Source organism: Mixophyes fleayi, chromosome 6, assembly GCF_038048845.1.
Source record: "Mixophyes fleayi isolate aMixFle1 chromosome 6, aMixFle1.hap1, whole genome shotgun sequence".
NCBI classification, from domain to species: Eukaryota; Metazoa; Chordata; class Amphibia; order Anura; family Limnodynastidae; genus Mixophyes; species Mixophyes fleayi.
Window position 1 is genome coordinate 61,581,123 of NC_134407.1, and position 27,198 is coordinate 61,608,320.

Consider the following 27,198-nt stretch of genomic DNA (forward strand, 5'->3'; position numbering starts at 1 on the left):
TTTAGGTAGATTTTAAAAAACATTTTTACTGAACTGAAAATAAAGAAATCTTAGCTGGGTGAGAGACCATCTTATACAAAACAAAAATGGAAGGCTTACCATTGGCACATAATGACATGGAAAATGAAATACAGCGTCTCTACAGTACAATCGCTGACATAGACGGCACACCACAATAATTTGCTGTTTAGAGGCATTACAGAACAGATTAATACAAAAGTGCTCACTGCATACTTACCTGAAAAATAGACTAGGGGATATATTTACTAAACTGCGGGTTTGAAAAAGTAGAGATGTTGCCCATAGCAACCAATCACATTGTAGCTGTCACTATGTAGAATGTACTAAATAAATGATAGTTAGAATCTGATTAGTTGCTATAGGCAACATCTCTACTTTTTCAAACCCGCAGTTTAGTAAATCTAGCCCTAGGACTTTCTAAACATAAGTTTATTGCACTATCAATTCCATGTGGTGACATTTCTCGCACACATTTCTTCTTGCCAAGGAGCAAGAAGTGTCACACACCACCATGCTGAGACACAGGTAATCACTAGTAACGTTGGGCTCTTTGCATGTGAAACTCCAGATCACCAGGAATGGTTACATCACCCACTTAATATGCCAGATGAATCTCTTCTTTCCCTCAGCAAATAGTAAATAACACCACTTCTTATCCAAAATATTTGAGGATCATTCGAGAGGAGCTTAGTGTCCCCTTCCCCCATCCTTACCCACCATAAATATATTTTAACAAGAATGTACTCTCAAAATAATTTTCTTTTTCCAAGGTGGTGATAAGACTACATTGATTATACCTTATACTGTAAAGGTTTAATCAATAGGCAAACCATATGTCAAATGATTGCATGAAATTCCATATGAATGAATGAAAATCTTATTACAGAAAACAGAATATCATTTTAGAAAACATAAAGCATCATATTACCAAAGAAATAATAAGGCAGACACGCTAATAGCTAATCAACTAAAAGGATCAAAGCTATAATACCCTTTATAATAAGAAGGAATAGCAATAAAATGTTATAATTTGCATTACTGTATTCACAACCTGGAAAAGGTCAAAACACTTCTAAACCAACATCGGACCCCATCAATAGGTTTTCTGTAAAACTTTACTCTCCCAATGCTAGATCTCCAACATAAAATTAATGTATTAAGTATTTCTCTCCACAGGAAGTTCAATAGGCTATACAATCTCCCCCTTCAGGCAAATCCTGATGGCTACATGAAACTGTATTATAAAAGTTATGTGGCTATTTCAGTGCCTTAACTGACCAATTTATTTAATGAAACTGCTGAACTGGGCTCTTTCCCAAGAGAAATGTTGGAATCTACTATAGCCACTATACCTAAAGCTGGCAATAACCCAGACATATGTGTAAACCTTCACACAATCTCTCCCTTAAATACAGATGTTAAAATTTACACAACATTATTCTCTCATGATTAAACTCTGTTCTTGCATTTATTATTAATCCAGATGAAGTAGGTTTTGTAACAGACTATGAGGCTCTGGAAGGCACAAGATGTTTTCTGGACCTAGTTCAAGTGACATCGGCTTCAAGAGGCTTTCTCTGCTCCCCTCTCTGGATGCAGAAAAAGATCTGCGACAGAATATCACTGTCCTTCTTTTCAAGTTGTCCACTCTCTATGGCAGTTTTAGCTCTATGCTCTAACTGTATGCATATTATATATACTCTATCTATATTATATATACTGGAGGGAAGTAGATTCAAAGGAAATTTGAGGAAAAACTGCTTCACAGAAAGGGTAGTGGATAAGTGGAATAGCCTCCCATCAGAGGTGGTAGAGGCTAATATAGTAGAGTAATTTAACCATGCTTGGGATATACATAATGATATCCTTACAAAGATTAAAGGACCAAATAGGGTTTGAGGTTACAATAGGTTAATTAGAAAAAATGGGCAGACTAGATGGTCTAAGCAGTTCTTATATGCCATCAAATTCTATGTTTCTATATTAAATCACTGCTCAAACTGAAAGGGGACCTGTCGCATTGGGATAAAACAAACAGCTCATGTCTCAACACTTATTAATCATAAAAATAATTAGTTTTCTGTGCATTTCTTGAAACCACAAAACCTCTCTTAAATTTTATTTGGTTTGTTAAAAAAACTTTGTATCCCTTTCTTATAGTGGAATACACAACTATTAGGACTAGCTGTTCCCAATATTACCATTTACCATAACAATATAAGAGGTGTGCAGAAAAAGAATTAGAACAAATCTGTCCTTATTCCCTTCCCCATCTTATGGCCTAAATCTGCCTAAATCTGCTCCACTGCCAAAAACACATCTTCTAATGACAACTTAAACAGCATTTATAATTTGGAGAAAATATCAGTTTAAGGCAAATCTCTCTTGTCCACATCCAATAACTCAAACCCCTACAATCTATTTTGCATGCTTCGGCAAGACTGATTTTCCTTGCAAATAGCTATTCCTCTGTTGAATCACTCTGTATGTCTCTACACTGGCTGCCTGTCTTCTACCGAATCCAATATAAAATACTTTTACTAACCTACAAGGCCATCAACAAAGCTGCACCAACATACATCTCCTCTCTTGTCTCAAAATATCTCCCAACTCGGCAACTCCGTTCTGAAAAAGATCTGCGTCTCTCATCCACCCTCATTACATCCTCCCATTCCCGGTTACAGGACTTTTTTCGGGCTGCACCCACTCTATGGAACGCTCTCCCTCGCACAATAAGACTCTCCTCTGTTCTACAAACTTTCAAGCGTTCTCTGAAAACCTACCTATTCAGACAAGCTTATAATATTCCTCAACCACCATCTTAACCTCACTACCTTCAGCCTGTTACACAATTTCACAGAAGACAACTACCCCCAGACCAACATTGTTGTGTGACAGGATCATTTAGCTTATAAGTCACCTTACCTTTGCAGTCTGGCTGGGCCAAGATGCAAAATGTATACTTAACCTCATGTGTCAATCTCCCATTGTCCCATAGATTGTAAGCTTGCGAGCAGGGCCTTCTAACCTCTTTGTCTGTTTTACCCAGTTTGTTTATTAGTTTATTACGTTTTGTCCCCAATTGTAAAGCGCTACGGAATATGTTGGCGCTATATAAATAAATGATGATGATGATGATGATGATGATTTATAATTTGGAGAAAATATCAGTTTAAGGCAAATCTCTCTTGTCCACATCCAATAACTCCACTGTATTCTATTGTACTGGATATTCCAAATATTAGGTCATGGTCTGTAAAGGGATTCACTCCTTAAGTGCCTTGTACCAATAAGGTAATGCTGATTCCCTTTCCTTTAGAATGACTTTTCGACCTTTTAACCCTTCCTGAAACATTGCGCTTCTTGGAAAACTTCCTGAGGCTTTCCTGACCCAGCTTCACTAAGTTCACCACATCTGAATTGCAGCAAGAGCCCTGATAGCCAAAGCACAGAAACGTTTGCTCGTCTTCAATCTCTCAACTTACTATAGCTTCAGCCTCATACATTGATTAAATTTAATGACAGGTAAAAACATATGATTACAGTGGCTGATAAACTGGAAAAGTGTTGCACACTATGAGATCCCTGGCAAAATATTCATACTTTCCATAAATGTTCATAGTTCATATGTAACTTTGTTGGGATGTAATATTGTATTTTACCTGCCTTTTTATGATGCCTGGATGATAACCTAATGCAGCAATATAAATAGGTTTCACCCCAATTTAACAAAAAAAATGTCAGCAATACTGGCTGGCAGCAGTAAGAGGAATCACTGAACAGGACAGTGCAGAGAAGAAAAATGGGATGGGCACCAAACGTGATTTAACAAAAGAAGGCGGAAGTGTTAAGGCAGAAGTGGGGAGCAGAAGTGGGGAGGGGGGGACAAATGCAGCATATGTCTTGTTTGAAGATTATAGTAGAGATGGGCGGGTCCGGTTCTCCGAGAACCGAACCCACCCGAACTTTGGGTATCCGAGTACCGAGCTGAGCAGCTCGGTACTCTCCCGCCCATTCCGAATCCAAATCGAGGCCGAACGTCATTGTGACGTCGTCGGATCTCGGGACTCGGTTCTCGCGATACTTCAACTTTATAAATACACGCCTCCACAGCAATCCATCGCCATTTGACAGAGGGAGAGAGCAGGGTGTAGTCATAGGCTAATTAGAGCAGGGACAGAGAATACAATATTTTTCTTGCAATTGCTCTAACCAAAATCACTAGTGCAGAGAGGAGGATAGAGGTTTATTATTTTTTCTTCATATTTGGCACTCCCCAGCGCTTTTGGGGTGTCCCCCATAATTGTGCATTAATATTTCTGGCTGTCAAAAGTCATATCTGTCAGCAGTATCTACTAAATAATTTGTAGCACTCCTCAGTGCTTTTGGGGTGTCCTCCCTAATTGTGCATTAATATTTCTGGCTGTCAAAAGTCATATCTGTCAGCAGTATCTACTAAATAATTTGTAGCACTCCTCAGTGCTTTTGGGGTGTCCTCCCTAATTGTGCATTAATATTTCTGGCTGTCAAAAGTCATATCTGTCAGCAGTATCTACTAAATAATTTTTAGCACTCCTCAGTGCTTTTGGGGTGTCCTCCCTAATTGTGCATTAATATTTCTGGCTGTCAAAAGTCATATCTGTCAGCAGTATCTACTAAATAATTTGTAGCACTCCTCAGTGCTTTTGGGGTGTCCTCCCTAATTGTGCATTAATATTTCTGGCTGTCAAAAGTCATATCTGTCAGCAGTATCTACTAAATAATTTTTAGCACTCCTCAGTGCTTTTGGGGTGTCCTCCCTAATTGTGCATTAATATTTCTGGCTGTCAAAAGTCATATCTGTCAGCAGTATCTACTAAATAATTTTTAGCACTCCCCAGTGGTTTGCGCTCAGAATGGATTCAAAGCAGTCCACATATGATCTGAATGAGCAACCAGGTTCTGTCACCAGTCCTGATGTTAGTGTTCCCAGTACGTCATCTGGCCAAGGCGATGTCAAACAACAGAGTGTTTTCAAATTAGTGCAAAAAACAAAAACCCCCAAAAAATTTACTGTATTGAAGCGAAAAAGAAGTGTAACTGAGCAAAAGTTAAGTGACGATAAAAAAAAAATTGCAAGCATGCCATTCTACACACGCAGTGGCAAAGAGAGAATGAGGCCTTCACCTTTGGCTATTAGTGGCAGATCCCAAAAAGTTACCCAGCCTACAATTGGTGCACAACTACTGTTACGCGTCAAAGCCGAGCTGCAAGATAACAGTGAGGCATTACAGGAGAATATTTGCTCTGATTCACAAATGACAACAATCCCTGTGGAGAGTCCATCCAACAGTGGGATGTCTAATCGTGAGCATTCTGCTGATGTGTGCCTTAATAGCCCGAGTGTAGCCGGTGATACCCAAATTGAGGATGCCACTTTGGAATTAGAAGAGGATGAGGGGGAGATTTGTGTAGGCGACGAGGGCGCTAATGATGATGTTGATGATTATGATGCAGACAGATACCAAATTGCCTTTCTCAATTTCTATTTATATTCTAGATTATATAACGGCTGAATAGTTTTCTATTTTACTCCTAGTGGAGAGAGGATCTGATGCAGACAGATACCAAACTGCCTTTGTCCATTTCAATTTATATTGTACAGTATATAACGGCTGAATTTATTAGTATTTTATACAAGCGGAGGGGGGCCTAGAGAGACAGAAACCAAACTGGCTTTCTCCATGTCAATTAATATTGTACAGTCTATAACGGCTGGATTTTTTGGTATTTTATACAAGCGGATGGGGGCCTAGAGAGACAGAAACCAAACTGGCTTTCTCCATGTCAATTAATATTGTACAGTCTATAACGGCTGGATTTTTTGGTATTTTATACAAGTGGAGGGGGGCCTAGAGAGACAGAAAGCAAACTGTCTTTTTCCATTTCTTTACATATTTAACTATAAGTGTAGGGTGTAATATAGATTCAAAGACGATGGCTGCATTGCCAATATGCATAGATGGAGAGGAAGACAATCTGTTTTGTGTGTAGAATAAATGAAGGCCTACCAACGAAGAATTAAACAGTTTTTTTGGATGATTTATTACCTCAACAATTAGATTACTTATCTCTAAAACAGTTGGAGCACTAAATTGGGTTATTTTAGGCACAAAAACATGTATTTTCCAACAAAATAGCAAAACAAAACCAAACAAAACCAAAACCAAAACCAAAACACGCAATGGCGGGTTTGCAAAACCAAAACCAAAACCAAAACACGACGGTAATCCAGATCCAAAACCGAATCCAAAACCAAAACACGGGGGTCAGTGACCATCTCTAGATTATAGTAAGAATGGTAGTCTCAGGTTGTGGTGAGACACCCAAGGCTCTGAAACTTTGCAGAGTGGTTTGATGGGGTTTTTGATATATCAAGTCATGTGCTCTACGTGGTAAGTATGAAATAGTCTATTTAGTACTGTTTGTTGTTATGGGTGGTGGATTGGCAGGCGGCTGCTGCTATTATGTGTCTGATCAATTGTTTTGGGGACAAGAGGTTGATTGGGCAGAGACTGGTAGGAGGAAGAATTTAGGAATTAGGGGAAGATCCACCTGTATAATATTTAAGATCAGATTTCTTATTTTCTTCCAAAATTCTGTGAATTAGAGGCAGATGTGGAGAAAGGGGACTGAATACGAGCAGCCTCTCCAACATCTATAGGGGTCGGGGAAGATTTTATGTAGTTTCTCTGGCACTAGGTACCATCGATACAGAGGCTTGTGCACATTTTCCTTTTGTTATAGGATCCTGTGTGTTCCGCCGTAATAATGATACATTGTCTCTGATCTTATTAATAACTAATCTCATTAATTATTGGGTTATGATGCAATTTGTGACTTTTTTGCTATTTAATCACGTTGAGTAACACACACCCGCGACATCTCAGATGTACTTAAGATATTATTTTACACAACCTTTTTTAAACATTCGCCTTGTACCACGCCAACCGTAAACAAGGAATCCAGTGGTGGTGCTAACTATCTCAACTAGAAATCCGTAAGAGTGACTTACGTGATTCCTTTGTTTGACCGGCTTCTATACCACCCAAGTATTACACATCCATCGACCTCCTCGACAAATAGCCCACCATTGTGTGTTAATCGCTAAATAAATACCAATCTAACATTTACTTCACTATACTGCATTATCAATATAATCAAATCATTCATTCATCCTTTCTCTCAGTTATTCAAACATACAAACAGACGCCAGGTACAAAATCTTTTACTTTAGAAAGATAACTTCAAGATCATATAACGGTATATAAAATGCTTACATGCTGTAATACAGTAAATACAGCTTACGCAAGTAGCGTAGCGCATGCGCAATGCGCTACGTTAATTGCGTAAGCGCTAAATACAGTAATATGTGATTTCCCCACTAGCGTGGGAAAATACCATAATACAGTACTTAGCTCTTACGCAAACAGCGTAAGAGCATTGCGAAACGGACCTCCTACTATGTAGGAGGTGTTTGCGGCGGCTCCTGTTTTTGTTTTTTTTTAACTTCAATCAAGACTAAAGAATCGGGAAATTACAAATATGTGCCCCTTCTGGGTGAAGTGTTCCAGTTGGCACAGATTCGTTTATGGAGGTACAAATGGCTGGGACTGGGGCAAGCCGGCAAGATGGATGTACAAATAATAAGGGACATTGGATCAAGAAAGAAGACATCATCGGTAAGTATTTGTTTTTTTTTATTTTTATTAAATAGTTGTGGTTAAAAAGAGGGTGGTTAGTGTCTTTATTGTGGGTTTTTTATTTTTAATAAATATGTGTGGTTTGTATGAGAGTGTTGTTGTTTTGTTAACTTTTTTCTTTGTGGAACTACAGGGCCCAGCAAGCCAGGAATGTCAGGGCATGTTGGCACTTGTGGTTCTCCAAGTGCCAACATGCCCTGGCTGCCGTGGGTATGCTGGTGCTTGTAGTTATACAAGCACCAGCATGGTCACACTGTTTTTGGCAACCTGGCTGGCTGGGACTTGTAGATCCACAAACAAAATTGGTGTCAGTTTATTTTTTTTAAACATTTAGCGCCGTATTACCCTACTCCCCACAGCCCAGGGGTAGTAGGAAGAGCCCTAGTGCTATCAGCACTGGGCTGGTTCTTTCTAGGGGGGGGGCCCGCTCGTTTTTTTTGGCCGACCCCACTCCCTAGGGAATCCAGCCCAGCGCTGAACAGTCTAGGGTTGGTTAGTCATTATGGCAGGGGGACCCCTGCCGCGCGTCCCCCTGCTATAGTGCTGCCAATCCTGGCTGGTTTGCCTAGTGCTGGTAAAGTGAAAATCGGGGGGACCCCACGCAAAATTTTTCCCCGATTTTCACGGGACCAGCACTAGTCAGGCAGCACTAGGGTTAAGCATAAATAGTGGGGGGACCTCACGTTTTTTTTTTTTAAACTTTTATCTGTTCTTTAACTTTTTACCAGGGCAGTGTAACAGTGATGTGTTTGCCAAACACAGGAGAGTTTGCTAAACTCGTCAGTGTTTACATCGCTCAAAATCGCCAGAGATGACCAGCAATTTTGAACATGAGTCTCAAAATCGCAGCTTGATACATTTCCAGTTTTTGCCGCGATTTCAACACGCTGGCAAACTCGCAGTTTGATACATTTACCCCATGATGTTATTATATATGTTTCTGAGCCACTTCAGAAGTGAGTTTCTAGTTCCGGCCAGTTAATATCCTAATGTGCGCATGGACCATCCGGATAAAGCACACTTCATTAGCGGCACTGTGATGACATCATCGCTGTGTGGCTCCTTCACACTTTTTATTTTAACACAGATTGAGCTCCTACTTTGTGTGTTGGTGTTCTTTCTTATATCAGTCCTCATTCTCCAGAACCTCTGCAAGGTCATCCTCCCATTTCAATTCATGAGAGTACATTATTGGGGTATTTGATTTGATTAGTTCCAAAAGTCGAAATTCCGGTATCGGCTGTAACGTATGGTACACACGCTGTCATTTGCGTTCCACAGTGATTGAATGGTATTGCAACAGTTCTGCTCCTCGTATCTCGAAACAGATAACTGGTCAGGCATTTTTATGCAGGATCTCCTATTTACCAATGCGTTTCACCACGTATTCACATATAGAATCAGAATCAGATGTCTGGAGCTAACCAGGGTCTGTATGGGTGCACCTCCTGGACTGGGAGGAAGCCTGGGTTGTGTCAAAGAGGCATAATTGACAAGGGGTAGGAGCTAATGAATAGTGTCTTGGGGCATAGTGCGTAATAGACAAGGAGAACAAGACCACTGGATGTAGTTTGAATGTGTGAGGGCACCAATGCCTTAGGAGTCAATGGAGAGATGAGAGCAAAGGAGTCTGTACTCGTCCAGACCTTAGTTGTGGGGGTGACATTCCACTGTACACAATGAGCATGTTGTGCTGCTAGGTAATATCTCCTGAAGTGTGGGGGCCCAGTCCCCATCCTTGTGGATGTCTTTGCATGATACTGCGTATTACTCTGGGTCACCCTTCTCCCTGAACAAAAAGAGAAGTGTGGTGTTGAAGAAATTTAAAAGCACTGGGGGCTATTGGAGCAGGCAGGGTCTGGAAAAGATAAAGGAGCCTGGGCATCATGTTTATTTTAATTAAGTTAACTCGTCCAAAGCAGGAGAGCAAATTTTATATTTTTTTAAAGACATATATATGGGTTTCTTGTTAACATAAAAGCGATTGTTTTTTATTTTGTTTAATGTTTCCCATGATTACTTTTACATATTCAGACCAATCACCAAAAATAACCCTGAACTAAATATGTCTAGTTACCCAGAGTGCTGGTATATCAAGTATATTTGTATATGTAATCAAGGACTTAGGGCGCTGAACAAACAGCATTGCTATGCTTTATCCAATAAGTCTCCCCTGTTTTTATTACTAATACAATGCAAACTGGATCGAATTGTAACTGCAATAGCAGTTAGTAATGCCTTGCAAGGGACAATCCAGATATGCCAAGCATGGACCCAGGCCTGCTGACATGAAGGAAACCCTAACAAATATTTCCTATGGTAATTAAATAGCACAGTGCTGCTGCATTGTACAAACAGCGTTCAAAACTGAGATTGTTCCTGGCTCCATCGCTGCTCCTGATGGCTTTCCCAATGCCGTTTTGTATCCTGTCCGTTGACACAGTCACTAAACTCTGGTCTGTAGTAAAACTAGTAATATACAACTAATATATAAACTAATTAATATGTTTTAATAAAATCTATCTGATCTCAAAACATTATTCTAAGTGGCTTAATAAACTCTTCAATGAAGACAACAGGTCATTTAATTAGTTTAAGACGCAAGACATTACATTTTAACAAGCCCTAGAGTCATTGGATGTAATCATAAAAAAGTATTTTGATCAGTGGACAATCAATTTTAAAACACCATGTGATTTCCATTGATTACCAGGGAGATAAAGGTGGTCTTGGAATTCCAGGACGGATGGTGAGTGTAACTATTTGCATCATTCTGTGTGAAAGCTTCGTAGCTGTGAAAAATTATTGCAAACCTGCAGGGAAGGGCTGGTGATGTTCATAAGTAAGGTGTGGCAGCAACTCTTCACAATGTTACCTTAACAGGCCACTAAGGGAAGGAATGTAGAGGTAGCAGCTCATTGCAGAATGAGCTGCTACTATGAGCCTTATCATCTACCTATTTCCTATAGTAAAGACAAGGAAATGCTGTGTGACTGACAGTATGGGGCAATGAAACCTAGGAAACAGCTATTTAATCATATTGGGCCTAATATAGATTTGCCTGCAAAAAGGCGGCATGAACGTACATGTAAAAATACTGGGACAAAATCTTAAGATATAACAACTTGTAATCTACTATGTAGATATGTCCATCACAATGATGTGGTGGTGGCCATCATCAACAACACAGATAATTACACCGTGCCTATGGGACGTGAGTGTATACGCATCCTATAAGGATATATGTAAGCCAGCATCTCTAATACACATGGTTGACTTGCACCTCCAGACCGTTTATTATACTCAACTTGCGTGTGAACACCACCGACACGCCTCTCCGAATGCAATGGACTGCAAGTCTAATATAAACTCAACCCTAAATATGACCGCTTTTTGGTACACATGAGCAGTACGGAAATTACTTATGAATTTTTATGACCCACAAATAAACTTAGGTTCAGCTCTAAATGAGGGCAATAGATTGCTAAATACAGTCACACAGTCCACAGGTTACCACACTAACTGCATCACTGACGGGAGCCTCACTGTTCTCTCTTGGCCAGCACATATCTATTAAAAAAAAGTAGCCTAGAAGGTATTTGCCAGTCTTGCCAGCCCTTCCCTGCAAACACGATGCTTGCTCTATTGCATGTCATGTAAAGCTGTTCTCTCATGTTCACTGTGGCTCTTGGAATTCTACCATGAATTATTCTACAATACTGTCTTAACATAAAGCATCATAAAACATTGACATTTTTACATGACTAGTAATTGGAAACGTAACGCTCATGTTTTATGTTAGGTGGTGGTTGAAACTTGCTGTTTTCTTTAGCGGCATGTAATATGTGTCTCTGGATAACCTGCTGAACCGCATTAAGGTTAATTTACTGGTCTGCATCCCACAGTCACAACGAGAAAATTGAGACCCCCATATCAAAATCCATTTTCTTCCTTGAGAACGAGGGAATACATGTTGACTTTTCCTTATTACTGGTGTCATGAACTTTTATAGAAAGCTGGAGATATAGACAGAGATTGGGGATCCCGCTGCTAAAGAAAGCAGATTTATTTCCTTCTAAACATGAGAAAAATTAATGTGAAAGAATTGTTAGTTTCTCCAGCCAGCCTTTTAATTTTATCTCTGGCAAAATCAGAGTAATGTCCAAGTTTTCTTGTCAGATAATTAAACCCGGCTTTCATTGCAACCAAATATTTAAGTGTGCTGTGTAGCCCTTATGGTGCCTTCCATGTCTGCAGAGTGATGCTCTGTAGCTAAGTGTTATGCTTCCTGATTGAAATGTATCCAAAACTTTAATGCAAGATTTTATGAAGTCATCTCATGAATTGACAAGCCACCAACAGTAGTTTTGACTGATGCCTGCATGGTATTTATTCTTGTCTTGGTCATTTAATTAATAAAATGAGTTTTTCCCTAGTCAAAATGAGACAAATGCATTATTCAAATTGTATTTTTCATCTAAGATAATGAAAGTAAAAAATGTCTACATATTGCATTTTTAATGTGATTCTTTCATATAGACACCAAAACAGTCTTCACAATATAAATATTTACATTTAATATTTTTATTTTTTTTCCTTTTAACACATGTCACCCAAATTCTTACACTATACATAAAAATATACACTTTTTAAACCAGCATTTCAACATAGAAACGTAGATAGTTAAACTTGGAACTGTTTGTTGATGCCTGCAATTAAACTTGTCTCCTCCACTGTGCATGTTATGTCTCTATTCAGACTACTAAACAGCACTAAAACAAATGAATTGTAGTTCCAATCAAAAGCCATTTCAGTCTCAAAGGATGTGGGAAAACCTATAAAGTACTTTATATAAGATATATATCCACCGCTTTAAGAAAACACCAGTGTATACTTTCTATAAGCAAATAAAGTGAAACTACAATAGAATGGAACTTAGTTTGTTATATAAATACTATGTGCTATAAGTACTAAAGCCTCTTAAGTTTGGATTTTTTTTTCTTAAAGAGAACATGCCTCACACATGCAGTGGAGGCAGCCATTGAATATTGGACTGAACCAATATTCAAGGCAATGTTCACCGGATTTTATGAGGCACTGATTCCTAGTATTGATTAAGTATTGATTCAGACCTCCTCAAATGGCCACCTTCAAATCCTGTAAAAAGGGGATTTTCTGCAGTATTTGGAGTTCCTCCCTATTTACCAAAGTCCCCAGTCAGTAACGACTGTCAGCGGCTATTGCATTGTTGGGAGCCTCCAGGGATGCTTATGCATGCTAAAGCCTATTTACCAAAGACAGCAGCGGTACAAGTAGCACTGTTGTTCTCTGATGGCTATCTCCGTCTCAGGATGGTGTTAACAAGGGTTGCCCACAGGAAAAAATATTTTATTATTAAAATTAAAAAAAAATGTTTTTTTTTTTTTTTATTCATTTAAAATTTTTGTTATGTTATATGTTATTTTACATTTTTATTTGTAATATTTTTATGTAGAATCTGATACTGGAAACCCAAGTCCAGACTTCCAGTTCCTGTTTGCATGACCAAGCCGGCCTGCTGGCTCAAGCATGCGCAGATAGTCCCAGTATTGGCTGGCAATTAGTAAGACTCCTCTTACCACTGCCAGCCAGTATCACCGGGAAGCTGAGGTAGTAACACACAATGGAGAGAAGTAGGATAGATAGTTCCATGCCTACATAATAGTATCTGCTACCCAGAACAATCAAACTAAACAGTATTACTGCACAGGAGGCAGGCAGTGTAGAGTCTTCTACACTAACGTTCACAGGTACCATGTGGTATTAGCTGATATATTTAAAGGAAGTCACTTTTATGTCTCCTAGAATAATTAAAAAATTGTTATTTGCTTCTTATGAATTGGTTTAAGGTTCATTTTATTCAAAAGACTGTATTTCCATTTTCTCACTATACATGTTTGCACGAATTGAATTCTTAGTCATAGACATCTAATGTTATCCTCATGCATGTGGACCCATATGTGGTCAACTGGATTTGTAGCCAATGTGGTCAAATGACATGTAGTTACATTGAGAAGTCAATTGGGTACTAGGACAAATAGCCAGATGAACAATTAAAGGGAGCGTGTCCTACTTCTAGGTCGCCTGATAACCTCACAAATACTGCAATTTCTGTCTTCGGGTGACCAGATTTCTGATCAGATTGTAACAATGGTTTGTGGGACAGTCTGATCAATTCTGCATGTGTGCGGCTTTCTTTCCTAACACAATGCAAAACATTAACTTTCTGTGTGTTATATGTTTTTCACAGTGGTTTCTGTACATTTCGCATGTAATTTCAATTGATGCACTACAGAACATAACAATTTGGCACGTTTTCATTTCTTTGAGTTCATTTAATGACTAGCATTTTTTGAAGCTTCCCAGTTGCCTCTACTCAACCATAACAGAACATTACACTTTATCTTTTTAGTACATAACCATAATTGGCACTCCTTCATGTACCCATTTAATAGGAGTCTACCTATGAGACATGCAAAATCACTGTATTGCAGACGTGTACGATTAGAAAAATATGTTGGCAGATTCAAATTCCTACCTAATACATATATAGTAAATATGGCTTCTGATTGGTTACATCTGCCATGTTTACAATATACCCCTGTCCTAGCTGCTTAACCGGTAGGAAGGGATTAGTCAATACTGACAGCTCACCCTTCTCTTGGCTACCAAAGGCAGCATATTGTTATATTAGTTTATTCCTATTAGGCTACTAAATGTAACAGTCCATATTATGAAACTAATATGCATTGTTAAATAAGCGTTTCAAGCACGAAAGAGGACCATGGAAATGGTGAGATATGGGAGTCCTATTGACATGATCAACAACCGTTTCAGTAATTCTTACTACACTTGAGTACTATAGTTCTAACTCCAACCAGCAACTACTCTCCCTTCCTTGTGCACAGTCTGTTGTCTAAAGGTTATGAATCCATTATATCCCGTTGTTCTGCCACCTGTGTTATTGCCTAGAAAGCCAGCACAATGTCTGCATCATTCAAATTTTGGCCATGTTCGCAAGTCTGTGAAGTCTTTGTTAATTAGAGCTAATTGGTGTTCTTAGTACAGCTAATCCCGTCACCTGCATTAAATCAGTTTCAGTTGATAAACATTTTCGCTTCACAAAGAACAGACCAGTCTTTCTCATTGGAGTTTTTAAGCAAAGAACAAGAGGAACATGTCACATGGTGTCACGCCAGAAGGCCAGTGACTGGGGTCACATCTGTACCACACATTGCTCTGTTCAATGTCCTCTACAAAGCTCTTATGCAAGTTCACTCACTGGTACTGATTTACTATTGAATATTTTGCATTTGTTGATGAAAGTGTTAATACTGACTCTGTCCCTTATAACTCTCAACTTTCTTTTCTCTCTACCTTTCCTTCATTTCCTGGCTGTTGTCCTCTTACATGTGACTATGGATGATGTAAATGATCCAGGGATTAAAGGGTCATTCTGGAGAGAAGGTGAGTCAGCTCCTCCTTCCCCCAAATATACCCTCCAACAACATGTTTAGCCATCTGGAAACTGTTTACTTGCAGCAAAAACAACAAAATGAGTCTTCTTTTTCTGCCTCCTCACTTCCATTCTTTTACATAAAAGAGCCCATTTTACTAATAACATGGTGTTATTTAGGATTAATTGCAACACAAAATGCCGAGTGCCACCAGAATTTCTTGGCGCTAACAACCAGATGTCCTAGGTCTCGCCTGTAGAGACTGTATGCTTGTAAACACCCACAGAAGTGATGAAAACTTTATATTCTGAATACCTCACACCAAGGGCCATTTATATGGCTGTTCTTCTAAACCAAGGACAATGAGAATTACTGTGCAGAACAACTGGATATAAATGTAGACAGCTCAGCACTTGGTAAACCATATGAACCAATTAATTTTGTGCAGTTCAGCTAGAAACTATAAGTGTCATAAGACTGGAAACATATTGCAAAATGTATTAGGTTTGCTGACAACACAATTTCTTTGCAGTAAAACACGTAAGGAGGATTTTTCCTCTTTAAACCATTTGCTTTAAACTTCACTTACATCAGATCTACCATCACCATCCCCCATGCTGTTTGCTGTAGACCCTGGGAACAAAGATAATAGTGATATGATAATGGATGACTGTTGATCTAATTGTCCTGTTTTTTTAAAAAAAACAACAGAACTTGTTATATAAACCGTTATAAAGGTAAATAACTGAATAGCTTATTTATTGTTCCAAACCAGTGACTTGAATTGCAGGATATACTGTAGTAAGGACATGTGGTGCCTATATAGCGACATGGTCATTTGTATTGTGTGTGGTCCTATTGCAAACAATCTAAGGTGTCTATTTAGCAGTAGGTTAAAAGTCCTTTCTCTGGCAAAAATGGAAGTTTTCTCAAAATTTAGGGCTTTTTCCTATTTATCAAAGCCCCAGGCTATTAAGAACTGTTGCCAGCTATCGCCAGTGGTAGCCTTTGCTGTGGCCTCCAGCAAGGCTTCTCCGTGCAAGTAAAAGATTTTTTTTAATTTATTTATTTTTTTAAACTTTTTTTCTATTTTTTATCAATTTATTTTTTATATAATTTCTTCATTATGGAGGGATCTTGCTAAATAGACCCCTAAATCTTATTGATTTAGTTATTATAGTATGGAAAACCAGGTATCCTAATGACCCCCATTGAGGTATGCTTGAGGTTATAGGCAGACCTGAAAATGATAAGGTCCGGCTAGCTTAACATTAGGTTAATATAGTTGTTCTGTTTGATGCCTCAACAACTAAATCTGTGTAGCACAGGCTTCCACGTGTGTAGCTAAATACCCATCATCATTTATTTATATAGCGCCAACATATTCCGTAGTGCTTTACATGTCACACAACAATGTTGGTCTTGTGTGAAATTGTGTAACAGATGGTAATAGGGTAATTAGAGTAGGTTAAGAGAGTGGTTGAGGAATATTATAAGCTTGTATGAAGAGGTGGGTTTTCAGAGAACACTTGAAAATTTGTAGACCAAAAGAGAGTCTTATTGTGCGAGGGAGAGAATTCCATAGAGTGGGTGCAGCCCGAAAAAAGTGCTGTAACCGGGAATGGGAGAATGTAATGAGGGTGAATGAGAGACGCGGATCTTGTGCAGAACGGAGTTGCCGAGTTGGGAGATATTTTGAGACAAGAGAGGAGATGTATGTTGGTGCAGCTTTGTTGAGCATCACACAATCAATGTTTTTTTTACAAAGCCTTGTACCTTTTATAGCCTTAGCTTCTTTGCGTTACCACCTTAACAGCACGAATTATAGTGTTGCCCTTGAAAGTGAATTCATAGGCTGCATAGTCATGAAAGTCACTTTAGCCATAAAATGGACTTGTTCCATTATGTGTAAGTCACAGTTACATTTTAATGTCCATGCTGCTATCTGGGTTTAGTGGATAACTATTGTGACTATGTTCCATTATCCCCCTAGATATCATGCAAAACCCTATTAAATCATTCTGAGTTCTCGGAAAGAAATGTTATTTCAGAAAAAACCTCAGGAACAAGGTCCTGGCCGCTCTTTCTCTGGCACTGATGAATGTTGGTGAACACTAACATGTGTTGACACATTTAGGAAATGAAAAACAGCCTACAAACTTATGTCTTGTTTTTGATTGAAAGATCTTAGTTTAGAGTAGTTTTACAGCTGTTAAGCATATCTTCCCCACAACCAGGGATGGGTAAGTATATATATCAAATTTCTGCTTAACCTTATAATCACCAGGGTATTTTGTAGCTTCGTGAATACACACCTTTTAGCATACTTGCTGCTGTATGTGCTAGTTAAACAACAATAACATTTTAGTTAGTTAGGTATTAGAGTGAATTTTATTTTATTTTTTCTGTCACTGGGTTTTCTTTTTGTGCCATTTTTAGGTAAATTGTCTTTTTTATTTTAATACTATAAAAGCTAAGTCGGATGAAAATAGTGATTATAGACATAAATATTTTCAAGTAATCAGTGCACCTCTAAAATGTCTTTAAATGAGTTCCCTTATTTGTTCACTTATTTTGATACCTACAATGTGTCATTTTCTATAATTTAGGGAATGTTTTAGGTGCTAGCAGTGATGGTCTTTTTTAATCTTTTATTTATTCTTTAATTTTTTCATTTTTATTTATTGTTTTACTCAGGGCCGGTGCTAGGGTCCGTGGTGCCCTAGGCACATTTACAAAATCAGCGCCCCCAGCCCCCGGCACATTTTCAAAATCGGCGCCCCCACCCTGCACACTTACAAAATAGTGTGTAAGTGTGCAGGGTGGGGGCGCCGATTTTGAAAATGTGTGTCTTTTCTTACCTGCTTCTAACTTGCCTCCTCTCTGCTCCGTCTGCTCCCCTCCACTCACTGACACTGTCGGGCCGTGGTGATGATGTCACGCCCGCCAGTCAGTCAGTGAGTGGAGGGGAGGAGACGGAGCAGAGAGGCGGCGGTGGTGGTGAGCAATAGTCCCTCCCCCCCTCCCTGTGGATGTATGTGAAGCTGTGCGGCGGCCGTGAAAGGTATGGTCAGCAGTCGCCGCACAGTTTTAAAGAAATTTTTAATCTGTGGCGCCCTCCAGGCGCCCTCCAGAGCCCAGCGCCCTAGGCAAGTGCCTAACCTTGCCTAATGGGAGCGCCGGGCCTGGTTTTACTATATGTATTACTTTATTTTTAGAATGCCTAACAGTAGAACAGAATAGACTTTAGGGGACACTAACCGGTACTGACCGTTTATATTCCCAGACTGTCATTTGTAAGAGTGAAGGTATACTGTACTTCCAGACATAAATAAAGTGTTTATAGGCAGTAAAGGCTTTTCTTTATAAAACACTTCTAAAATGAGTGACGGGTGGAACATGTCATTTGAGTCCATACGTACAGACAGATAGATTAGGTAAGTACACCAGATTTTATTGTAGATATTTAAAATTCATAGATTATAATCTCTAGATTATATAATCTCTAGATTATATAATCTCATAGATTATAATGCTAATGAAGAAATGATGAGTATATTAGGCAGTAAAAAACTATAAATTAGATTTCCTAAAATCCTTCATGTCATGCAAAAAACTAGTTATGTTACCTAGACATTAATACGTAAAGTATCTGTAATAACTCAGATAATAAGCTGTCGTGCCATTGTAAGGGGCTATAGCAAGTCATATACACTGGTTTATTCAAAAACACAAAGTCAGTCTGTGCCTCTGGCGTGTTTTGGGTCCAAACATCATAATCTGCTTGAGCCACAAGAAAACTGACATGTATTGTTATTGCTTACCCATAAATCAAAAGCAGTACAGTTTGTCTTAGACAATAAATCTGTGAAACCACATCCTGGTGATGTCTTCCACTACTCGGTCTATGGAATGCTTGCCTGTGTATACAGCCAGTTCTGTTTCCAGGTTTCTAAGCACCACAGTGAAAACGTATGAGAGATTACAGATGTGATCCTTGTCACTGACTGCCATTGAGTAAGCATTAGCTTTCAAATAATATCAGTTGTTTTGATTCACTGTGATAGCTTGTATTGTGCACATGTTGCCACAGGGTCTATGGAAGAATCTGTGTTTAGCATTGTTACCCAATCATACAGACATTCCATGAGGTGCTCTATAAACCTTCTGGGGCTCGTTGTATTGATATGCAGATATATGCTATAGCACATGATAGACACTATTGTAGTCCATTATGTAGTTTGATAGTAAATTATTGCAAAGCAGAGCTCTGTTAAAGGGACATTATACTGAAACGTCAGCTATTCTGAAAGATTGGCAACTAACGGCACTGTTCCTTTGTAATTTATGGCTAATTTGCCATTTCACCGAACCTAAAGAAGCTCATATGGCAGCTTCCCGTTGTGTAGATGGAAACAGATATGTATAGAGATACAATAGCTTATACTCATGTGCTATGCATAAGCCTAAAGGGGAACTATACTCTTCTTATAACAGTATAACAATACTTCTGTAATAGTCTCTGTTTCATAGGCTTTGGGTGAATTGGGTGTTTGAAGTAAATTTTAGCAGGATTTACATCATGTTCTGCCTAAGCTATTTTTTTCAGTTTTGTCCCATACATACATTGCAGTGCTCTCTGGTTCTATACAATTAGGTTTAAATAATTTCTAAGTCCATGTTTAAGTATATATTAATTTAAAATCAATATAATTATGTGCAAAGTCAGCAGACTGCCACTGCTGCCAACCTGCCGCCCCCGTTTCAACAATTCAAGCCGGTTTGTAGGCCCTGATTTTTCCGATATTGCATGACTAATTTTCAATTACAAATAGCCTGAGAGTAAGGGCTTTACTACCAGTGTAGAAAAGGTAGCTTGCTGGGACCTATATAGTTGCCACCCGCACAACTCTGGGGCCCTGCTCCTCTTTATTGTGTATGCTTATTGAGCTCCATGCTGTGTGACTGCCGACACCGCAAGAGATTTGAAGCCTCAGAATGCGGCACATTCTTTTCAGAGGAGACAGAAACATTGGTATTCCCTTCAACTCTGAGCAGGAAGTGAAGTGCAGAGCGGCACACAGCAGATTAGCAGGAGGTGTCTAGCAGCTTGGTAAGCTAGGGGAGGAAGTGTATCCCTACCTAAACACTTTGGGAGCACCTTCAAAATGTTACTATATGGCTCCCAGAGTTCTAGTTACGACCAGGGCCAGATTAAGGGCCACATGGTCCTGGGGCTAAAAATTATAAAAGGCTTGTTGTGAGCAGTGCTGTCCCATCGGAGGTGTGGCCAGTGATGTGTGGGTGTGGCCAGATGTGTGTGGGCATGGCCAGCACCATGGAAGGCATAGCTTGCACTTCCCTCTAGCCACCTACATCTCCCTCTCATTCTCCCTTATATAAAGAGTGCACCACTAACTGGTTCACACAGCATGTACTGTATGTAAAGTGAAGAGTGGAAATACATCCCAGCTGTTCCTCATGCTGGGACAAGCTCTTGGCTAATCAAGATAGTCGCCTTAAATCAGAACTATCCTGATGGAATCGGGACAGTTGACAGGTAAAGGTATGTTATTTTATTTACCATTGAAGACAATAATACAAACAATGGTTGATTAATTTTATTTATAGAGTGGTTTTTTTTCATCAATAATTTTTATTGAACTTTTTGCTAAATATTTGGAGTACAGAAAAAAAGGAAGGGAATCAACAAGGGGGGATACAGGGGGAACCCCTTCGCAGAGGGTAGGGGGGTGGTGATTGCTCAATGAGTATTACAACAAATATAATTCCACACATTCCAAAAATAGAAAAGACACAACAAAACAAAGAAACATTGCAATGCACATCATAGAAACGTAGAACGTCCAAAAGATGCCATGGGAGAAACCATTAATCGTCCTGGGGGTAATCAGTTAAAACCAGGAGCGGGTGGGTGGGAGAGGAGGAAGATAACCCTCTATTTGCACCCGCTCCTTCTGTAACGTATACATGCCACTCAGGGTCGGATTAACCGAGGTCTTACTGGGCTACAGCCCAGGGGCCTTGTGTGTAAATTATGCAGAGTCTTTGCTTGGTTTCCTGTTTCTGAAAGTTTTGGAATGATTACAGCTTTGTCATTAAAAAAAATGTGTGGATAGATATAGAGATTAGAGATAGATAGGTGTGTGTGTGTGTGTGTGTGTGTGTGTATGTGTGTGTGTGTGTGTGTGTGTATGTATGTATGTATATGTGTTTGGAAACGGGGGTGCTACTGGACTGAGAACTTTTTATTCATCGCCCGTTTCTAACAGTTAAATGTGCTTTTTAATTCTTGGCCCAGTCTTAAGTATATACACCAGAGCATCGGTTTATTATGTGTAGTAATATTTCATGTTAGGTACCTTTTGCCCATGTTTTTGCCTGCAATATTGTATATATTACAAATATAAAAAATATTGCCATACTGTGTGAACTGTTGAACAAAGTACAGGGGGCTAAAAACTTAAGAAAATGAATACAAAAATTAAACTTGAATCTAAGTATAAATATATATAAAAACACTGTCTATTGTATGTATCTATATTGATCACACGCTTTTTTTCTGCAAACAATTATTGGATCCTCTTCAGTCAGGCTTTCGCTTTCAACACTCCAGAGACTGCCCTGACCAAGGTTGTCAATGATTTGATCACAGCAAAAACTAGAGGCCATTACTTGCTTCTAATTCTTCTGGATCTCTCTGCTGCATTTGACACTGTTGACCAATCTCTCCTCATACAGACGCTACAATACCTAGGTCTTCAAGACGCTGTCTTATCCTGGTTCTAGTCCTACCTATCTAATCGCTCTTTCAGTGTTAATTTCTCTGGATCCACCACCGCTCCACTTCCTTTATCAGTTGGAGTTCCACAAGGCTCAGTCCTAGGTCCTCTGCTATTCTTTAGGAAAACTAATAAGCTCCTTTGGATTTCAGTATTATCTCTATGCGGATGATGCACAAATTTATCTGTCCTCTCCTGATCTCTCTCCATCTGTGTTGTCTCATGTTACTGACTGTCTTTCTGCCATTTCATCTTGGATGTCCTCTCGCCAACTCAAACTCAATCTTTTAAAAACAGAATTAATAATAATCCCACCCACCAACAAAAGTTTCCTGCCTGATATTTCTATTTCTGTTGATAACACAACCATAAATCCTACCCCGCAATCTCGCTGCCTAGGTGTAATCCTTGTTTCACAACTATTCTTTGTTCCCCACGTCAACTCTATATTTACATCATACAGCATACATCTAAAAACATTTCCAAAAAACATATATATCTCACACAGGACACTGCAAAAACTTTAATTCATGCACTCATCATCACTAGCATACAAGGCCATCAACAAAATTGCACTAACATACATCTCCTCACTTGTCTCAAAATAGCTCCCAACTCGACACCTCCGATCTGCGTCTCTTTTCCACTCTCATCACTTCCCCCCATTCCCATTTACAGGATTTTTTTCATGCTGCACCCACTGTGGAATTCACTCCCTCTCACAATAAGACTTTTTTCTAGTCTTCAAACCTTCAAACGTTTTATGAAAACCCACCTCTTCAGAAAAGTTTATAATATTCCTCAACCACCCTCGTAATCTCCCTAGCTTACCATATTACCACCCTGTACACAGCTAACACAAGACGAAAAACCTCTGATCAACATTGTTGTGTGACCGATCATACAGCTGGACCAATATGCAATATGATGGAGCACTTACCCTTGTGTATCAAACTCCATTGTTCCATAGATTGTAAGCTTCCAAGCAGGGCCCTCTTACCTCACTGTCTGTATGTATTAACCAGTATTGTTTTATTACTATTTGTTCCCATGTTCCCAATTTTAAAGTGCCACGAAATCTGCTGGCGCCATATAATGATGATGATGGCCAATGACTGCCGCCTCTCCTCCACTCTGATCACCTCTTCCCATTGCAGAATCCAGGACTTTTCCCGTGCAGCCCCCCTTCACTGGAATCACCTCCCTCGCTCCATCCGCCCCTCTCCTACTCTGTGCTCATTCAAACGTGCCCTCAAAACTCACCTCTTTCTCAAAGCCTACCAACCATCTACTTAACCCCTATCTCCTCCGCTCATTCTCCCCTCTCTCCCATTCCCTCAACTGGCTCCTCTTGTGCCTGGTCTGTTTTACCCTCCCTTAGGATGTAAGCTCGTATGAGCAGGGCCCTCTTCCCTCCTGTCTCCTTACCCGTTCTTCTGCTCCGTGTCTATTGCATCTGCCTGCCTGGAGTTTCTGAAGTATTGGTACTTTTTGTTTATTGTTCTGTACTGTTATACCCTGTATAGTCTACTGTTTGTACTATGTGCGGCGCTGCGGAAACCTTGTGGCGCCTAACAAATAAAAGATAATAATAATAATATATATATATATATATATATATATATATATATATATGTATATATATATAATGTGTGTGTGTGTATATAAAATTTTCAAAAATGGCAGACCAAACACCAGAATAGAGAAGAAATGTGATCAAAGTGACTATTACTGTGGAGTGATTGTTGGTGCCATATGGGTTGTTTCAGTACCTCAGAAACTGCTGATCTCTTTTACACACAATAGTCTATAGAGCTTACAGGGAAAGATGCTCAAAACCAAAACCATTACCATCTAGTGAGTGGCAGTTCTGTGGATGGAGACACCATGTTGATGAGAGACATCAGAAGAGAATGGCTAGACTGGTTCCAGCTTATAGGAACACAACAGTAACTCAATTAACCATGGGAGGTATGCAGAAGAGCATCTCTGAATTCACAGAACATCCAACCCTGAAGTGGATGTGCTACAGCAGCAGAAGACCACACAGCACCCTTGTGACTGCCATACAATACACAGAACCCTTGTGACCGCCACACAATACACAACACCCTTGTGACCGCCAAACAATGCACAGCACCCATGTGTCCGCCATACAACACATAGCACCATTGTCACAGCCACACAATACAGAGGGCAACCTTGTGACCACCAAACAATACATAGGGCAGCCATGAGACCGCCACCCAATACAGAGAGCAAAATATGATTTTTATTGATACAAACAAACTGCAGTTAATGTGTGAGAATGTGATTATTATTTGTTGGTCATTTTCATACCTCCTAACACCCCAAATGGCCAAAGGGCAATGTATAATATTTGTTATATATAACTATTCTTTCTTCAAGTCTTCATACATCTGAGCAGACTTCAAATTACAAATAGTCAAACGCAGTTAACTGTCAGTGGCACCAGGATATAATCTCCATTGAAAAAGCTGGTAATTTTGTTGTAAGAAAAGGAAAAGGAACTGATCCCTATGTTAATACACACGGGCCATTGACACATGCATAGTATATTTTCACATAAAAAGGATGGGATAGGGTGCAGTGCTCCTAGTGAGATGGTGGAAGCTGCCAGAGGAAATAGGGAAACCCCTGTCCCTACAAACAATGTAAAGTGAAGAATTCCTCGGCGCTAAATGTTGTGTAATGCAAGATAATTTATTCAGTAACAAAAAACAGTTCTGGCCAGAACATGGATAACACAAAAAATCAAACAGTACTTTATAAAAAGATGTACATATGTAGCACACTGTAAATACTGTTGCAGAGTGAAATGATAACAAAAGTACGTAGGCAAAGTCCTGTAAGGAACTGTAATAGCCAAAATCTCATGGTTAATGTCCCATAGGCTCAGAAAGTTTTGCATTTTCCTCATTGAAGAGATAGTTGAGCTTATATAAAGTGTTGTAATAATAGCAAAATTACTTTTTATGTTTATTAAGAATCTCTTTTATCTCTTTTATGAAAATGGGGTTGTTGAGAAAAAGATGAGACTTGGCACACACAGGTTAATTCACTGTCTTTTCAGAGAGATACAAATGTATCTTCAATGTGCACATGTTTTTAAGAAAATGTAGGCGATTATGCAAAAAAATGCTGCATTACTGATTGTTCCTCTGTTTCGATTAAGATCCCTTTTACATAGGCATCTATGATCCCAGATTAGCTGCAGTAGTGCTGTGTAGGGGTAACACAGCATTTAAAAGGCAATGAAATAATTCCCAGGTGCCCTAGGCCAAATACAGCTTCCTGTTAGGGTTAGGACTGGCTCCATTTTTTTCTAACCATAGGGACAAGCTTGCTTTAAAAAGTAGCCTTTGTATGCTTGCAATGACATGTCATTACTTTCTGACTGAAAACTGCAATTACATGCCTGAAATAGTGTCACAGAGTGACAGAGAAAAATGAGCATATGTTGTCCTTGTATTCTGTTGGTTCCTTGATGCTCTATTTTAGAAGTCCTACTGCAGATAGTAAGTATTTCAATGAGATATGCCAAATGTGCTTTCATTTAAATATTCTAGTCTTTGTAAAGTGAAATTGGGCATGGTATATATGTGAGGCCTTTACAGATGTGTGTATATATATATATATATATATATATATATATATATATATATATATATATGTATATATATATATATATATATATATATATATATATATATATATATATATATATATATATATAAATTTTGAATTTCAGCCATCCACTGTAATTGTGCTAGACTGCGATGTTTTATCACATACAGGGCTGGTGGCAGAGCCCTGGGCATCCTATGTGTCCCCTTCCTTGGGAACATTCCCATTCTCATTACATCCTAATTGTTACTAAAACATATATTCAACGGTTGTCCTTATACAGCCTTTCCAAGCTGCCATCCAGCAATGTTACACAACAGCGTTATAAGTTGAGATATAGTTTTTGCCATGTCTGGCAATACTAAATAAGTTTAAAGGGGAACTCCACCTTGAAACATTTTTGTTCCTTTTCATTGCCCTTAAAGTATCAATACTTTTACTATACTTGAAGTGATCTTCTTTCTAAAATACCCTTTTTACCATTTATGGCCCAAATATTGGCTTACAATCCTGCATTTTCTTTGGGTTTAAGCTCTTCCTGCGCCTATTTTTATATAGTGTTTACTTTACTCTCTGTTTTCCATCCTTGTTTAGACATTTCTGTTCCTCTGTGTTTTTCTCATTCTTTTTCTTTCTGTCTACTGTCTTTCTGCAGGGATCTCCAGGAGAACCGGGCATGTCTGTTATAGGACCCCGTGGCCCTCCTGTAAGTGTCTGTGTTTTGTGAGCCAATTTATGTTATTGAATTTAAACTACAAGGCAGCAGCAAAAAAAATTCTTTAAATAATATGTCTCCTTCATTTATCTAATTTTATAGTGCATACTCTAAAAACACTTTTTTTTGTCTAATTATAATATGTAATTATAATATTTCTAGTTAGTTATTGTCTTTAATGTATAAAATGTATGACGTATGTATGAAGTGCTTATCATAATGGGGCGAAGCCTTCATCTAAAAGATAACTGAATCCAAGGGCTGGTTGACAAATATTATCCTGGGGGGCGAGACATGGCTCAGAAGCCTATTAGGAAAATTTTAAAGAAAAATAATTCAGGTAGCCTAGTGACCCAGCGCAAGGCAGCCCACTATGGGACCAGCCCGCGGGCAGATGCCCCCCAGCCGGACCTGACCGAACCTAAACAAATAGATTTTTAATGTGTTTCCAAATCCTTGTAAGGAAAAATCACCATTTTATTTGAATAGTGCTGTTTCCTTCCTCTGGTTAAAGCTTACCGATAAAAGCTTAGTGTAGCATTTTGTTCTTATCCGTATTATGGCATGTTGACTATTAAGGACCCATTGACCCCTCAGGTGCTGCCCTTCCCTCACTTGTGTTGGGCAGATGCTGGACGGCATCTACTGCTCCCATCAAACTGGAAGAGTGGCCCTGGGATATGACATCATTCATTCATTCATTCATTCATTGTTTTAAACCCTTTTCTAAAAATAGGTGCCCTAGGTGACCACCTAGGTTCACCTAGGTTCAC

At 39.0% G+C, this 27,198-nt stretch overlaps 1 protein-coding gene across 1 annotated transcript in view; it reads left to right on the forward strand.

The window, feature by feature from the left end:
- The window catches only part of COL13A1 (collagen type XIII alpha 1 chain), a 141,735-nt gene that overhangs the window by 10,211 nt on the left and 104,326 nt on the right, over window positions 1-27,198 (forward strand). Inside the window, exons 3-5 of the mRNA XM_075216711.1 lie at window positions 10,477-10,512; window positions 15,243-15,269; window positions 26,366-26,416. Coding sequence (XP_075072812.1) covers window positions 10,510-10,512; window positions 15,243-15,269; window positions 26,366-26,416 — 81 coding nt within the window. The 5' untranslated portion in view covers window positions 10,477-10,509. The remainder of the gene's footprint in view (window positions 1-10,476; window positions 10,513-15,242; window positions 15,270-26,365; window positions 26,417-27,198) is intronic.